Raw genomic sequence first — 14,836 nt, 5'->3', positions numbered from 1 at the left:
CAGTCAGTTAGTTATATCACGCTCCCGAATCCGACACGGTGGTGCCAGTGGATCAGAAATCCCAACGTCTCGACGGGGAATCAGAGACTTTCTCCGCGAGCCGCACGACGGAGAGAAAGAACGGGACCCCTCACACCGTTTAATTCGAAAAAGAGGGTTCTGTGTCTTTGAATAATTTCGCTTGCTCAAATCACGATGGACGGATGGTCGTGAAATCCAGGGGCATTGCGATTATCTCTGCTGTAAGTTGCCCCCCCGGCCCCCTTTTTTTTGTGGTAGCGTACCCCGTCCTAGCCCTGTGCAGGACAGTCATCGCATTTTCGTCCCAGCACCAGCACCAGCACAAATAGGAAATGAGCAAGAGAGAGCAAGACTCACTTCGACACATTACTATTCCCCCTTTGCGGCTCTGACCGCCTTTGCTTTTGTCCATTCAGCAGACGCGCGGGCGCTCTCGCACATTCCAGAAGGGGGGCTTGTCTCGACACCCAATGGTGTTTTTCTCTTATTTTTGTCACCGTGCTGTGCTGCGCTGAGTGCAAGGTGCTTGCTGAGCGAGCTGTGCTGACCCAAGCAGACTACGACTAGAATACTACCACAATAGTCATCGCTGCACTACCACTATCCACCACCATCCACCATCCACCACCAACCCAACCCATCAAACCTTGGCGGGTGCAGATTTAGTGTGGGTCCACCACCAAACTAGCCCGACCACGCCTGGTCCTGGTCGCGACAGGGGTTCCCTTCGCTGCGGTGTCTTTCACTCAACCCACCCCTGCCCTTACCCGAATCTCCCACAAAAACTTAAATACTTTCTCTCCCTCCCAGCCACGCGCCTTTCTTCGAGTCTTCTTCCATCATCGATCCAAACTCTTGCTCCCAAAGCCTACATTTCAAAAACGATTACCAATCAACAAATCGAGCCGGATTCCTCGTCCAGCTCATTCTCGAATCTTCCCGGAGCCGACTAGTCGACTTCGAAAAAAATCGCAGATATCTCCGCCGTGGGATTTCGAAAAGCCAGTTCTTGACATGTACGGATCAACGACAACGGTTCCCTTTCCCTCTCGTACCGACTACATACCACGGTGACGGGCTCGTCACACTCTTAACACGCCTCGATCAATAGGCGTGTCGACCTTTTTCTTTTTTCGTTTTTTCGGGTGTCTCCTAGGACATCGCAAGAGTTGGATATCATGAACACCTACACGCCATACAGCACGCCACCTCCTGGCTACGCAGGAGCCGCACATTACCCTTACAGCGCAACACCATCGCCGGCAGGATCCCCCTCTGGTGGAGCCCACGGCTACTATCGACCTGGAACCGCGCGCCCAGGACCCTCCCCTCGCCACGCGCGACATACCTCAACTGGAGATGCATTTGGATACTCCCCAAGGGGAGCTTTCTCCCCCAGATATAATTCCAGCGGATACTACGCGACAGCCAATGTGAGTCGAAAACAAAGTTCGTATGCGGCTCCGCGCCATGAGCGGCGAAATTCTTACTCCTATCGAGCCTCATATGGGGATTCCGACGAGGACGAATATGAATATGTAGACTATCTGGTGGATGGTGTTATCTACCGGGAATATAGTCGCCGGCCTACAAAGTCAAGTCATAAATATCGTGGGCATGGCACTGATAAGTACTACTATTCTCAGGCTCAAGGCGCGTACTATGATAGAGAAGAGTCTCCATACGACGACCCACTACACCGAAGACGCCGTCAATCGTCTTCCACACCACAACGACCCCACACCGCGCGACCGACCGCTGCACCAAGAAAGCCAAATCCCATCGCCGTCGCGACCGAGGCAGACGCCAAGAAGCATCGCATTCCCCCTGGATACTCGCTCAAGAACTGGGATCCTTCCGAGGAACCCATCATGCTCTTGGGCAGTGTCTTCGATGCAAACAGTCTTGGCAAATGGATCTACGACTGGACCGTGTACCATCACGGTCCCGCGACACCGATCGCCGACATGGCTGGTGAGCTTTGGCTTTTGCTCATCCAGCTTGCCGGTAAGGTCAAGCGCGCCGAAGAATGCATGGATCGCATTCGAACCAAGGAGAACAGAGAGATGGTCGATGATTTCATCGAATCAGGAGAGAGACTTACGGATAAGTTGAAGAAGTTGCTAAAGGCCTGCGAGACACCGATGTTGAGGGCAGGCAAGAAGTCTTCAAGGGACTCAACCTCCCAGTTGGGAAAGAACGCAGGTACCGAATTCGTCGACTCCATCTTTGGTCGCGATCGGGAACTCGAGGCCACAGAGAAATTCATGTCTTCCATTCGCCTGTGGAACCTCCGCTTCGACGCCAACTGCGAGGATATCCTTCGCAGACCGGGACAGTAGGAAATTTTCATACACATACACGAGAGTACGCGAGATGAAGAGAAGAGGAGGAGTTTGTCTATTTCTTCCGTCATCGTCATCGCATTTCTTACGGATACCACCTTTGCGTTTCTATATGCTCTACAGCGGTGCATTGTAAGATAATAGATGGATATAGGGGACGCCCCCATTTCCGGTCAGTCAGTCAGGCAAGGCAGCATTGGGTGGTAATCAAGATCACGCATTATGGACGTTCGGGACGAGAATATGGGAAAAGTTGGGAAATTATAGTTTGCTGTCACCAGAGGAACGGCATTTGGGAATTGGGATTTGAAACTTGAGGTTTTGCTTGCTCTTTTTTATTATCACGAAGGATGCTGCGCATTTTTGTTTGGAACGAACCACAACCGACAGACAGGGCTGGGAAATTGTAATTGTAGTTGCTAGTTTTAGTTTTAGTTTTCTTTTCTCTCTGCTGGAGGAGGCATATGGGGCAGCACTGGCGTCTGTTTGTCAGATTGCGCGCGCGCATCTCTTTTCGATCTCTCACAGATGATACCCTTCATTACACTACACTTCACCAGAAAATCCACAATAAAAAATTGGAAAACATTACACTTCATCTCTCTCGCACATTTTTATTCTTGGTGACTCACATATATTGATACACATCAGATATGAAATTGATGTCCTTTCTTGTCCCACTCTACTCTCCACATTCTATTTCCTCCTTTCGTCCCTACTCCATACTCATTAATTTTAGACCACACTCCCTCACACACGCAAAGTGCATCCATCTCAAACACCCAAAGAGGGGTACTCTACATCCCGCACACAACGAAATTTCACTCCTCGAAAATTCCTCCCTCCCAAACCCTAACATCGCTATCCCAGCCAATGTGAACCCTCAAATCCATCCAAAGTCCACAGCGCAGTGCATGTGCCGGCGATTCAAACATCCGCATTGCACACCCTCAGCCAAAAAGGCGTTCATGCAACCGCGCCTTGACCATACCATGCTATGCGGCCCAGCCCAAAATACGCGGTGGTTGTGCTGGTCGCACAGTTGGGGGCGCCAACACATACATACGGTACACACCTCGGTGAATTTTACGTGCATGTAGATGTAGAGGGGAAGGGAAAGAGGGGAGGGGTGGAATGATTGCGATTAGAGAGAGCATGCAGAGCGTCTCGGTGAAGGGTGCGATTCGCTACATACAGTGCAAGAGCCAGATTGGGCATTGATTGATCTGATGGTTCACAGGCGATGCTGACTGGATTTGGACAGACAGATAGACGGACAAAAAATAAACTTGAAGATGCTTATGGTAGGTAAGAAATACATAATCCTCACTCGCTCGGCACAACACCACACAAAACCTGACATCAGCACACACATCAGCACACACACACACACACAAAACATAAATCTCGCCGTTAGTTAGAGGGTCTCGTAAGTCGGCGACGACGCCACATGCAGATATCGTCAACTGAGCTGAGCCACGGACGGGAATTACCAGACAGCGGACAGCGGCAAGGTAGGAAAACGTGCCGTGTGTATGTATATCTGTGAACGTGAGGCGTGGGTGGAAATACTCCATCCATCCAGTGAGAATGGATTTTTGGCAAAAAAAGAAAAAAAGAAAGAGGGGTCTAAGAATAATAATGGGAGAGGGGAGGGGAGCTAAGTCTCGTATGAAATTAATGTACAGTGCAGTACCAGAAAACGGACGGCTGTGCCCTTTTTCGTGTCACCATATGCGAGGAAGCGACTGAGTGAGAGAGGTGAAGCTATTTTAAGAATCCTTCAACGACGCCGCTAGTGCAACCAACCACAGCCGAACCCCAGGACCCTGACTGAGCTTATGTACATTACATACATACATACATACATACATAAATTGATTGAATTTGAGGCTCAGCTTAGCCCCCATATCTGTCGAACCCCACCATCCATCCTTTCAATCCAAGGAAAGGAAAGGGAAGGGAAAAAAGAATTAAATTCTCCTATTCTTATCGAGCTGCATATCTACATACCCACTACCTATCAAGCAGCCTCCACACCACAGATCATCAGCCCCCGCCGTCCAACCGCAGGACGCATCACTCAGCCTTCTACGCATCCTTCGAGAATCTCAAATATACCTGCCAGCTAGTTCTTAGCTTATCCATGCAACGGTCCGGTACGAGAACGGAAGGAAGGCTAGCCGCCGATATCCAACGTCCGTCTAGGCAAAGCGAGGCACATCGGATATCACACGAGGCGGCGCTTAGGTTAGCGCCAGGCAGATAGAGAGGGAGGGAGAGGTTATTGTGACGGAGGGTTAGTGCGAGGTTGTTTGTTGGTTTTGGTTTTGGTTTTGGTTAAGGCTGGCGGCTATCTTGCTCCTTGAGGATTGCACTCCTACCTACCTTGTCCTCAAAGATCAAGTCGGGGACAGAGCTTGCTCCTCCACGTGTAACCCCAGGACCCTCGGTGCATATTCCCACGTCCCCACTCGGCGGGAGGAGTGTGACGTGCAGTCTTCCTTCCTCCTTCCAACCTTCCTTCTTTCTCCGTCGGCCGCTACCTACCTACCTACCTAGTCCTCGAGAATCTAGCCGGCCTTACATCCCACGCTGGAAGACTCCACGTGCACGCAAGAAGACCCCACAGAGACCCTCGGTGCATATTCCCGCTTCTCCTGCACGTCATCTTCCTTCCCATCTATCTGACGATGCACTACATCCGCATCCTCAAACCGCCCCGCCTAACCACGGACCGCAAGTCAGTCCTCGCGAAGATAACCATCACCACCGACCTCGGCGACTCTTTCCTTGCCTCTGACCTCTCCGTTCTCGCCTCTGTCTCTTCCGGACCAGCTATACCGTTCCAATGGAGTGGCAGGAGTGGCATGCGGGGGTTGGAGGTTTGTGTTCCTGTCTCCGGGAAGGGGAAGGGGAAGGGGAAGGGGAAGGGAGGGAAAGAGAGGATGTACGTTCGTGCCAAGGAGGGCGGGGTCGCTGTGGAGGAGTTCAAAGATGTGTTGAAGGGAGAGGCGGGCGTGGTGGGTGTCTGGAGCGCGGAAATCGATGTCTCTTCCCCTGAGCCCGTGGAACGGGTAGTAGAGCGGCGATTCGGGGATGTGAGCATCTGGGAGGAGACGGGGGAGAGTATTGCGCGGCATATCTGGTGCGTAGGTAGGTCCTCTCCTTCTTTCTCCAACTGACACGTCAGGAAGGGATGCGGGGTTAGTGCTTTCAGCACTCATTTCACAGAAAGCAGAGAGATTACCAGATGTATTAAAGAAACCAAACCTCAAGATCCTAGAACTCGGAGCAGGATGCGGAATCGTCGGTATCACGATGGCGACCTCGCTTCCTAATATCGAGAAAATCATCCTAACAGACCTGCCTGAAGCGCAGGAGATCTTAGCGCGGAATATACCCTCCTCTCAAGCTAAACTCTCGCACCAGATCTTAGATTGGGCGGCGCCGCTGCCGGAAAATGTCGAGAGGGAGAAGTGGGATTTGGTGGTCGTGGCTGATTGTACGTATAACATCGACGTGGTGCCGGATCTTGTGGCGACGCTGGACAGGGTGAGGGAGGGGAGTAAAGGGGTGGAGGTGTTGTTGGCGATGAAGGTTCGGCATGAGAGTGAGATGGGGTTTTTTGGGTTGATGGAAAAGAGTGGATGGGCGGTGAGGGAGAGGTGGGTGGTGCCTTTGGGGATGTTGGGGGAGGGAGGGGAGGGGCAGGAGATTGAGATTTTTGTTTTTCGGGGAGAGGGAGGGTAGAGGTGAGTGAGGTGATTCGTTTCTAGATACCTGTTTTTATGAGGAGGGCGGATATCTGCATGTGAAATGGACAAGGCTGTCGATCATCAGAGACATACTTTCTTTTTCTATCCTAGAAACTATTGAGCTGTTGCTATTCACTACTTTTTACCCAACTAGCGAAGTGAATAATAGTGACCTAGACCCAGATATTTTCCCCACAGATACCTATATAAGCCCCATCTCCCTCCAACAACCTAACGCTTTTAGGAAAAGCGAGACTTTGGACAAAGAGAAATAGGTGTTCGGGGGTTGGGTTGTGGAGGGAGACTGGTTGTGTTTTGTTAGTCTTTATGCTAATTTTGCGTGGTATGGCTTTTGGTGTTGTTTTTATTATTGTCGTCAAGCTTTTTTTTAGCTTATTATTAAATTAAGAGAGTATATAGTTAGTGTAATAATGATAATGTGTTACTCATTGCTTTGATATTATGCTCGACGAAAATTTACATAAATCACTTAAAGGGGGTTCGTGCTGTTTAGTGGCCAAAAACGGTGGTTTTTGTAGAAGATCTTAATAATAAGTTGTTCTGCGCTACTTTTCAATCAAGAAGTGAAAGCATTATGAGTGAATAACACAACTTCAATCCTACGAACCGGTCCTCTTCTCACGGGTATATAAACCCCCTCCCCTCTCCCTCCCACTACCTAACGCTTTTAGCAAAAGTGCAACATGGGAGAACGGCGAGATGCAAGCATGATGTTCGGGGGGTTGATTGTGAGGAGAGACAGGTTGTGTTTTTGTTGGTTTTTATGCGATATTCGCGTGGAATGGCTTTTGTTGTTGTTGTTGTTATCATTATTGTTGTCAAGCTTTTTCTAGTGTATTATTAAATTAAAAGAGTATATAGTGAGTGCAATGATTGTATTAATCTTACGATCGAAGGAAACATAGGCAAGGAAGGCAGGCACTTGAGGAAATATCATGCTGTGTGGGGGCTCAAAAAAAAGTGGTTTCTATAAAAGAATTTGATGGCAAAGTGTTTTGTACTACTTCTCATTTAACAAGAGAAAGTATCATGAGTGAGTAATACTACCTCAATCTTACAAATCCTCTTCTTCTCACAAGTATATAAAGCCCCTCTCTTTCCTATGATTTAACGCTTTTAGGAAAGGTAGGAAAACGGCGAAATGCAGGCATGGTGTTTGGCTCGCGGCCTGGGCCGGCTGTTCGGTTCGTGGTTTGGGTTGTGGGAAAGAAGGGAGAAGGAAGTTGTGATTTTGTTAGTCTTGTGTGATGGTGCTTGGGTAGATAGGAAGGGGTGGGTTTCTGTTGTTGTCAAGTTTTTTCTTGGTATCAAGTTTCTTTCTTTCTTTCTTCATTTTCTTAGCGTTAAGTTTAGAGGATATAGTGCAATAACAACGCATCAACGATTCATTTATTGTTATAATTCCGGAAAACTTGGGAAAGGAAAACACCCTGACATCCGAGCTCGATGAGAAGAATGCACGATTGAGGAAGCTTAATATCGTTTAATAACGGACATACTTACGTACTGATTTCATGTATGAAGCGAATTACTATTCACTATTTATCACCTGAGTAAAGAAGTGAATAATTCCAACCCAAACCCAAATCGTCTCGCGAATAACTATATAAGCCTCCTCTCCCTCCCACGACCTAACGCTTTTAAGAAAGGCAAGGTGTTTGCGGGCCGGCTTGTGAAGTGGGATGACACATGGCTGTCCAAGCTAGGGACAATTGGTAGGCTTTTCTTCTCGGTCTGGGTGTCAAGACAAGTTTTTTGTTGTTATCAAGTTATTTCTTGTTGTCAAGTTCTTTTCCTCTTGCCAAATTTTCTTTTTTCTTTTTCTCGGTGTTAATTAAGTTGAGAGGATATACCATGCGATGACAGCGCATCGACGATTTTTTGAATGCTATGAATATCGAAACGTATATAAGCCTCGAAAAAACTCTTGAGGGGTTGATGCTATTTGATGGCCGAGATAGGTGTTTTTATAGAGGATCTTGATTTTAAGCAGGAGTTAAGTTGTTATATACTGCTTTAAACCTAACCAGAGAATGCATTATGAGTGAACAATCCTGTGCAATAGCCGGGGACGGACCTTCGCAAGCTCTGAGAAGCCGGGAGGGGATGGAGCCTCCCCACGTGATCGAAGGCCGGCAGCTGAATTAGATTGATGAGTGAATGACAGTAAGTCAAGCCAAGATCTTTTTCTCACGGGTATATAAGCTCCCCTCCTCCAACGACCTAACGCTTTTAGGAAAGGCGAGATCGGTGCAGTGGATGTTCGCGGTTTGTGGGGGCCCGTCCCGCCCGCGATAGGATGGGGCTCTGAAGAAGTGTTTTCTAGTGAAGTGATGTAAAGGGCAGTTAGCTACGTCTGCTTTTGTGTTAAGAGTTTGGCTTCTTTGCTATTTCTGTTGTCGACTTTTTTTTGCCGTTGCTGAGATTTGTTGTTAAGTTTAGAGGATGTACACTGTAATGAGAATTCATGCACGTATGAAAGCTACATGAGGAAGTCCAGCAGTCAGGTAGTGATCGAGATAGGGAGGGGTGTGTTCTTATAGACACTCTTGACTTCAAGCAGTATGTAGGTTGTCGTCCGTTAGTTACTATTCATTGTTTTGTGGATAATTGAGAGACAGATAATGTGGCGTTGTTGTGGTTTTATGACAGACAGAGGAAATTTGAAGAGGCTAAAGTGGTGGGGAGGCTGGATTTGATATATTTTGCTTGGCACTTTCAAGCTGTTGCTGTTACCCAATCTCTTGTTGCTAATATATTACCTATTGCCAACGCCTCCTACTACTGCGGTTATTCAACTATTTGCAAAAATTTCTTGATTCAAATTCGACTTGTAAACATTTCGAATGATTTAAACATAGCCTAGAACCCGGAGTGGCCGCCGTCGTCTCAATTACTTTCTCAATTTGCAAGTTCCACGTCAAGCGGTCGTGAAACGGAATCTAAGAGATGTGGATTTGTGTCAAGCTGTTGTTTTTATTTAATTTCTTGCTGCAAATGTATTATCTATTGTTAACACTTCCCACTATCGTTGTCATCCAATCTCTTGCTGCCAATATATCACCCATTGTCAACACCTCCAACTACCGCTGGCAACCAACCACACTTGCAAATCCAACTTGGTTCAAATGCGGCCTGTAAATATCTCGAATGATTCAACACAGCCCAGGACCCGGAGTATTTGTCGTCCGGGTCACCCTCCCGTCACCAAGTTCCCGGTCAAGCGGTCGTGAAGCGAGATCCAAGATATGTGGGTTTGTGTCAAGGCGGGGGGAGACGATATATATATACCTCGCGAGGCCGTCTTCCTTCGGTGTGGAGAGGTGAGGTGCGTCATCCACGGCTGATTACGGTGAATTTTGGTGAATATGGTGCGGAGAATAGAAGTGAATTTCGTGTCGGGACAAAGGGAGAACGTTTAGTATCGTATAACGCGCTCTCGTGTGCCCAGCTGTCGAAAAATTTAAAGAAGTTCTCGCGCCCTTTTGGGCGATGATTGGGGGGCCGGGTGTTTGGAGTCAAGCTTGCCTGTCGGCACTTGGTTTAGCTGATTAGACCCTTCATCAGCATGTGCCTTATGCACGTAATATTACCACAAAATCTATTTCACTGTTGTCAAGTTCTAAGCGTCGTTGTCATGTTTAAATCTTCACGTATCTCTCTTGCCATCCACCAAACCCCTCCATCAATCCTTCAATCCCTCTCCCGCCACCCATCAACCCACACCCGACCTGCTACCCCCATCCATACACACACATCAGCACTTCACGATTTTTGGCTTCTTTGGTACCCGCATCGGAACCAAAAGAAAGAAGACCTTGTATGTCTTAACGTTTGAGTGTCTAGAATAATGACAATAATTCACATTTGGAGACGGTTGTTCTAAAGTGAAGTATTCTTGCTATTTGACATATTTGTTAGAGGTTACACTTTCTTGGGGGTAATCAGACCATTTTGCCCAAGTTCAGAGATTCATGCTGTTGGGTAGAGAACTTTTTGTCAGGTTGTGGTTAAGTGAGCATTAATTTGCTTGTATGAAGTGTTGAACCTTGTTGCCTTGAGTATACAAGTTTCACTTCTTGAGAAAGTAGTATAGCAATGCGAAGAGGGTTTTCGAAATAGATTGACTTATGTATGTGAACAGAAACTGCGTCAGACATGGAAGAAAACTAAGCTGAAGCTCTCAGCAAGAGGACAGTTGTGTTTGTGAAGCTATGTGTACAGTTATCATAACCTGATTCCTGTAATGGGCTATCATAAGGGTCAGGGAGCAAGTAGCGGTACTTCAATTGCAGACTCTGAAGGAGAAAGGAAAGGAATTGAGGTGACGGAGCGGATAATTTTGCAAAATGTACGACATTGTCGAGCGAGATTTGGATGGTCAGAAGCCGGATGATGGAGGCTCATGTCCAGCAAACCTCATTGCCAGCCCTGACCATGGGGTCAACCCAAGCCAATTGACGAAATCTACCACGATGGCAGCGTTACTTTCTGACATTAAGAGAGGCTCATATCCTTAAAGTAGTGTCTTCAAGATGTATCTACTTATGATAACTTGAACTATTCTCAAAACAAGGACATCGAGATAGAACTAAAACTAGTAACTTGATTCGATCATGCTAGTTGACATTACACTTGCTTGCTTTGGGATTTGCAGTAGGACTGGGACTCGGATTACAATGACGAATATAAACCACACTTCCAACAGCTTCAGCTTGATAAGCGACATAATTCGAGCAACTCAAACATTCGAGAATTTTAGGGGTGAAAACGCCTCTACTTTGTTGAACGCAAGAGATCAACCGCATTAACGGACATGGGTTGAAGTAAGCTTGACCGTCAATCCCAGGTCTCGAGGTAGGAACCATGAGTCTCACACCCGCGACACTCTTTGCCTCATGATTAATTACATTTCTCCAAAGTGTGTTTCAGATACCTAAGTCAAGTCTTGGAATAGGTCAACTATTGAAGCGGAAAGGTGCTTAGAGAAGGAAGGACATTAGAGCCGAGCTCTCAACTTGATGCAAGTTTCTGAATGCTTTGTTTATCCTTTTGAGAATCTAGTTCTAGCTTTCAAAGTGACATTTTGCTGCTTCTTACTTCTGGGTAGGAAAAGTTCTTTCAAACAAAACGACATTCAGAACACATTCCTACATACTGCTGAAACACTATATTATATTTACCAAAGAAGTTTGAGTTCTTCAACATCGAAATACAGAAACTCGAGCTCACTAACTAATGCGCAAGAGATGTCCTCAAAGGCTAAAGGACACTCAAAATGATCCTCAACAGTCCTCAAAACCATTGTCTAGAGTATCCTAGATCATTCTAAATCAAACTTCTAGAATGGAAACATCCTCTGGTATTCCAATTCGCGGAACCTACATATTGGCTCTCAAAGTCCACTGCTTTTCAAGGTCATCGAGCAACGTTCCAAGAGAGAATCTGCATCGCCTTCTGCAGAGGAGCTAGTACAGCAGAATCCTCAAAATTCGACTACCAAACAACCAGTTCTCAGATATTCCAAGACTCTAGGACATTTAAATGATCTATTTTGCTATTCAATGTGTTGTTATAAACTAGATCCAAAATGTGCAAATCTGGAATTCGGAAAGTTCACGTGATAGGGGGTAATTAAGCGAGAGGCACTAGTGGCCAGATCCGGGTGCAAAGTAGATAGACAGTGAGTACCCGTAAGCTTGGACAATTGAACTCGATCTAATCTGGAGCTAGACAAAAAAGTATCGAGATATGAGATACGAGGGAAGCAGCGTACGGATGTCCCTTATATTTGGGACAATCTTAGAGAATAGTTTTTAGAGTTGTCAACTGCTTTTAAATTCCAGAACATATCACGACACGAGCACACCACAACAGCTGAGACAATTTGGAATCTAAAAAGCTGCATTCAGAGCAGCACCACACACCGGGTATCTAGTCTAACAAAAAAACAAAAGGAAAAGCCACACCGGCACAGACAGACAGACAGACAGACACCAGAATCTAACCAGACTTTTTGAAAAAGTCGGACACACGAGCCAAAGGCCCCTTCTTCTGGGCAGCCTTTGCGGCCGTCGCCTCCTCATTCTCCGCTGTCTCCGCCAGGTGGCGAGCCTGGTTCCACTCCCGTTGAGCCCGAAGCTCCATCCGCGTCTTCGTCTCCCACGCCCTCCGCTCCCCGTCGGTCATGAATCCTCCCACAGGGAGGAGCTCCCGGGTGTCCTTTGTACGGGCGTACAATTCTTGCCAGTCTGAAAGACCTAGATTCGCAGATCATTAGTAAATGATTGAATATACAGGAGAAAAGTGAACTTACTGGTTTCAGCGGCCTTGTCGCCGCACTCCTTCCCCAATTGCTTAAAGACCTTTACGGTCCGGTCAAACTCCTCGTCGGTCATTCTCATCTCGACCGTCTTGGTGTAGCCGTCAACTACTTTGTTGAGGCGGGACTTGTGCCAACGTTGGTTGAGTGCCTCAACCTCTCCCTCGTCAATCTCCTCGTCGCCCTTGGCAATTGCCCGGTCCAACTTCTCCGAATTGTAATCGACGATTTTCTGATCGAAAGCTTCGTTTCGAATCTTCGAATCGAGGGCCATGAATCGGCCGGACCAATAGCTATTTGATTGAGCTCCAGTAACCTTGTACGGCTCAGACATTGCAAAGGTGACCGGCTTGCCCGTGTCAACAGCCTCCAATATGTCCGTCCACTTCTCGTGATTTGCGGTTGTCATATTGATCACGTTCATCTTGCGATCCGATGGAGCCATGTTGTTTGACGGAATCTCTGGGAGCGGAGATAGTGAGGTTGTCTGTGTGTATCGCGGAATTCGAGAGATGCTTGTAGACCGAGGTAGCTTGGCAGATTGCGTGGAAGTGTATGACTGAGAGACCGAATTGGATCGAGCAAGACTGTTCAATTGTAGAGAAGGGATTGGTTGAGAGATGCAACTGGCCTGAAGCAGGTGTTCGAGATGCTCAGAGGGGGTTAAGTGAGAGATCGAATTGGACGAAGGGACCGTGATGGATTGCGCGTAATTCTTTGGGTGAGAGAATGGATTGGACCGAAGGAAGTTCAATTGTGTAGGGGGGCTCAGGTGAGAAGTTGATTTGGCTTGAAGCAGATGCTCGTGTTGCGTAGAAGATGTCAATTGAGAGATCGGAGAGGAAGAGAGATCGTTGGATCGCGCAGACGGGCTCAAGTGAGAGATCGAATTGGACGAAGGGAGCTCAGCCGATTGTGTAGACGGATTCGATTGAGAGACCGAGTTGGACCGAAGCAGATTATTGGATTGCGTGGAAGGAATTGACAAAGACAACGATTTGGATGGAGGAGTATGGTTGAGCTGCGCCAAAGAGTTGGATCGAAGGAGTGAATCGCTGCGAGGGAGGTTGCTGAACTGTGTCAGGGAGGTCGAGTGAGGAATGAACGTGGATTGAGGAAGGCTGCTGAACTGCTTCGAGGACGCGGATGGAGAGAGATCGCTGAACTTCTTCGAGGACGCGAATGGAGACTGATCGCTGAGCTGCTTCGAGGACGAGGATCGAGAGAGATCGCTGAGCTGCGCCAAAGAGCTGGATCGAAGGATCGAATCGCTGCGAGGCAGGTTGCTGAACTGTGTCAGGGAGGTCGAGTGAGGAATCAACGTAGATCGAGGAAGGCTGCTGAATTGCTTCGAGGACGTGGATCGAGAAAGAGAACTGGCTTGAGAAGCTGGACTAGGTCGAGACACAGAGTCCTTCCGACTCATCATAGGAACGTAGGACATGGCGATAGTAAAGCGGGTCTGCTGCGAAGCCAACGGCTGTATTTGGATTAGACCGCGACCTGGCTTAGTCGTCGACGGGGATTAGGGAACCGGAAGATTCTTTGGAAGCGAAGTAATCAGCAAGTTAGAGCTTTCAAATGAAACGTTGATGTGCGCGTCGGGACGAAGCAGGAGTTGAAATTTCTTGGAGATCGCGGAGACGGGGAACGAGGAGATCGATTTTGATATTCGTTTATTTATTTCTCGTGGATCACGGGACTGTGAAAGGCACCTACGTAGTCAGAGCTTCAGCTATGAGAACTTTCCCTAGCAAGTCAATGGGAACTTACTAAGGGTACCTGCATTGCTGAAGTTCCTCAACGTCAACACTCTCTCTTATACCCATAACCTGAAGGACATTCTGCGTCAGCCTACATTTTTTGATTGTCCTTTTGAAATGCATGATCTATCGTAAAAATGTCAACCAATAAAGAACTTTCACGTACCTTGTTCAAAGACGTATTGTGTCTTGATTTTGTTTAGCGTGTACTCTGAAGCCATAACAATATGCAGACATTGTATGGTCTAGGTCCAACAGGCAATGATTGAGCATTGGAACCAGTGTTCAGGAAGCACTTCCAATAGTAATGAAGGGGGTGAGATGCAAAATCGTCTTTATGCTCTGTTGAAAGCATCCTAATTCGAGTCCATCGAGACTTCTTAGATAGGAGATATCTCAAGACACTGACCTCAAGAGCCTAGGCTTGGATTAACTTTGGTGTTGTGAGACTAGACTATTGAAAGCCTCAAGATTCCTAGAGTATTGCGGGAACTACAAGATGTCAAGCCCATGGTTGTTTGGCTTGGCTTCAGAGGAAACGCGGAATATTGTACAACGGAGATTGAGAGAATGCATGTAGGAAAGACGTGGGTCGAACCTCAAGCA

General features: G+C 47.4%; 4 protein-coding genes across 4 annotated transcripts; 2 read left to right on the top strand and 2 right to left on the bottom strand.

Moving 5' to 3' along the window:
- Positions 1-151: 151 nt before the first annotated feature.
- Positions 152-491, bottom strand: LY89DRAFT_682401 (uncharacterized protein). The gene has a single exon (XM_018214500.1). It carries the CDS (start codon positions 386-388, stop codon positions 191-193), a length of 198 nt encoding a protein of 65 aa, XP_018075055.1. The 5' UTR covers positions 389-491; the 3' UTR covers positions 152-190.
- A 759-nt stretch (positions 492-1,250) lies between these two features.
- On the top strand, positions 1,251-2,354 carry LY89DRAFT_569562 (uncharacterized protein; the record flags this gene model as incomplete). The annotated part of the gene is made up of 1 exon (XM_018208578.1): positions 1,251-2,354. A coding segment is annotated over one exon (1,104 nt), but the record flags the coding sequence as incomplete, so codon positions are not given.
- Positions 2,355-4,779: 2,425 nt separating this feature from the next.
- On the top strand, positions 4,780-6,119 carry LY89DRAFT_771671 (uncharacterized protein; the record flags this gene model as incomplete). Its single annotated transcript, XM_018221889.1, has 2 exons — positions 4,780-5,514; positions 5,564-6,119. The coding sequence occupies exons 1-2, from the start codon at positions 5,060-5,062 to the stop codon at positions 6,117-6,119; spliced, it is 1,011 nt and encodes a 336-aa protein (XP_018075053.1). The 5' UTR covers positions 4,780-5,059.
- Positions 6,120-12,148: 6,029 nt separating this feature from the next.
- Positions 12,149-12,912, bottom strand: LY89DRAFT_666343 (uncharacterized protein; the record flags this gene model as incomplete). The annotated part of the gene is made up of 2 exons (XM_018212900.1): positions 12,149-12,405; positions 12,462-12,912. The coding sequence occupies 2 exons, from the start codon at positions 12,910-12,912 to the stop codon at positions 12,149-12,151; spliced, it is 708 nt and encodes a 235-aa protein (XP_018075052.1).
- Positions 12,913-14,836: the final 1,924 nt, after the last annotated feature.

The sequence above is a fragment of the Mollisia scopiformis genome (assembly GCF_001500285.1).
Source record: "Mollisia scopiformis unplaced genomic scaffold LY89scaffold_6, whole genome shotgun sequence".
NCBI classification, from domain to species: Eukaryota; Fungi; Ascomycota; class Leotiomycetes; order Helotiales; family Mollisiaceae; genus Mollisia; species Mollisia scopiformis.
The sequence above is the reverse complement of the archived record's forward strand: the minus strand, read 5'-3'. Positions and strand labels throughout refer to the sequence as shown.